The 1,921-nt window shown below is 38.2% G+C and overlaps 1 protein-coding gene across 1 annotated transcript; it reads right to left on the reverse strand.

The window, feature by feature from the left end:
* Nucleotides 1-435: 435 nt before the first annotated feature.
* On the reverse strand, nt 436-801 carry LOC102813964 (spindle and kinetochore-associated protein 2-like). The gene has a single exon (XM_006834020.1). The coding sequence runs from the start codon at nt 799-801 to the stop codon at nt 436-438; it is 366 nt and encodes a 121-aa protein (XP_006834083.1).
* Between the last annotated feature and the right edge of the window lie 1,120 nt (nt 802-1,921).

A 1,921-nucleotide genomic window follows, 5' to 3' on the forward strand; every position in this document is an offset into this window, starting at 1 on the left:
ACATCTGTATGATAATCTATGATATAAATATTGCATCTATCCTTTTCTTCTGAATGCATGCTCAGTCTTTGACTGGTAGTACATAAAACATCCTTTACAATAGATCAGGATATCTACATTATACATCCCAATTATACAAACAGAAAACAGAAGCAAAAGAGTCTAAAGAGATTTTCTTGCCTAAAATACTATGCTAAGTAGGAATGTGCATTGTAAATCCCTTTATTCCTCTTCTATCCTTTTGCTGAACTTTATTCATATAATACCTGCTTTTCTTCTTACAGTCCCCTCTTGTGAAAGGCATCACTATCCAGTCAGCCACCCTAAACCTCACAGGTCTCCCCCACCTCCAGTCAGCAAGTTTAAGACATCTTCCTAAATTTCTTTGATATTCATTTCTTCTCCATTAGAGTTCCCTTTGGCAAGTGCATTTCTTCACAAGTCTGGCACATGAGACTTTAATTGCTTTTCTGCAGTTTTCTCTTCTTCAGTCAGTGGTAATAGCTCCAGGTCTGTTAGCTTTTGCAGTTCCTGTATCATGGTCATAGTCTTAATCAAAGTAACACTAATGCGGCCTTTCATCTCTTTCTGTTCAACAGCAACTGGTTTAAAGCATGTATGCAAAGTCTGATATCGAGACTTTATCCCTGACAGTTCCTTCAAGAGTGTAACTGGATTTTTCTCTCCAGCGGAATCAGGATGATTGTTCTTGATTTCATATTCCAGCCTGTACAGAATGCAATCCAGATCAGAATCAGCTTTCTGGAACATCAGTTCTAGTTTATCGACCTCCGCCTCCATGTTGAATAGTTCCCATTACCTTTTAATTTCATTTTCTTCGTGAACTTTTTGAAGTTCCCTCATATAGCATACATCCTACACATGATTCTATAGAACGTCATTTTAATAATGCCTTAGTTTCTTAGTGATTCTGTAATTAATATAGCACAAGTGGGTGGTGTTGACAAACATAGATGTATTTTCTCACAGTTTATAAGTCTAGAAGTTTGAATTCGGGGCATCGGTTCTAGGGGAAGGCATTCTATCTGTCAACTCTGGGGGGAAATCCTTGTCACTTTCAGCTTCTCTTTCTGGGTTCCCTGGTGATTTCCATGTGGCCTATATCTTCTCCATTTGGCTTTCTTCTCTGTGCCTAATCTCTCCATATCTGAGAGACTGGTTTCAGACACATCCTACACTGATATGATATCATTAACATAACAAAAACATTCTATTGCTAAATGAGATTACATTCACAAGTACAGTATAGGGATTTAGAATTGACAGCACAATTCTCCAGGACACAATTCAAACCATAACAAATAATAAAACAAACATTGAGTACTCACCATCCAAGTAAAGACGGAGATCACACCCCTTTAGTACTTAGAAGTCCACATGTGTCCCTTCTTGATACCATCTGCCCTTCTTCCCCTCCCAGAGGTAACAACTATCTTGACTTTTATTACCATAATTTTCAGTGGCCAATTGATGTCATGTGATTTACTCAATTAGTACCAATATTTTACTAGTGTATTATGCAAATTTGAATCTTTATTATAGGGAAGCAGTTATAAATACCGTACATTCCCAGGTTGCTTAAATGAGCTTATCAAAAAAACCTTGATTTCTATCTTTAAATGCTACCCAGAGTATAGCAGAAGATGGAAAGACCCCCAAAGACTGAATACCTGTGCTTTTTCATTGTTTCCCAAAAAAAAAAAAAAACAGTCCTCCAGCATCTCCTTTAATCCCTCTCCTGGTGTGGCGCTGTGGGTTAATGCACCAGACTGCAAAGCTATTTGAACTGCAAGGTCGGTGGTTCAAGCTCATCAGCTGCTTCTTAAAAACCCTATACAGGGTGGCTATGGGTCGGAATCGACTTGATGGCACTTGACAACTTCTTTTTTCCCATCTCCAT

The sequence above is a fragment of the Chrysochloris asiatica genome, unplaced genomic scaffold (genome assembly GCF_000296735.1).
Source record: "Chrysochloris asiatica unplaced genomic scaffold, ChrAsi1.0 scaffold00009, whole genome shotgun sequence".
Taxonomy (NCBI): Eukaryota; Metazoa; Chordata; class Mammalia; order Afrosoricida; family Chrysochloridae; genus Chrysochloris; species Chrysochloris asiatica.

Excerpts from the sequence above, each read along its gene's own strand:
- LOC102813964 (XM_006834020.1), bottom strand. The coding sequence starts at position 801 with ATGGAGGCGGAGGTCGATAAACTAGAACTGATGTTCCAGAAAGCTGAT.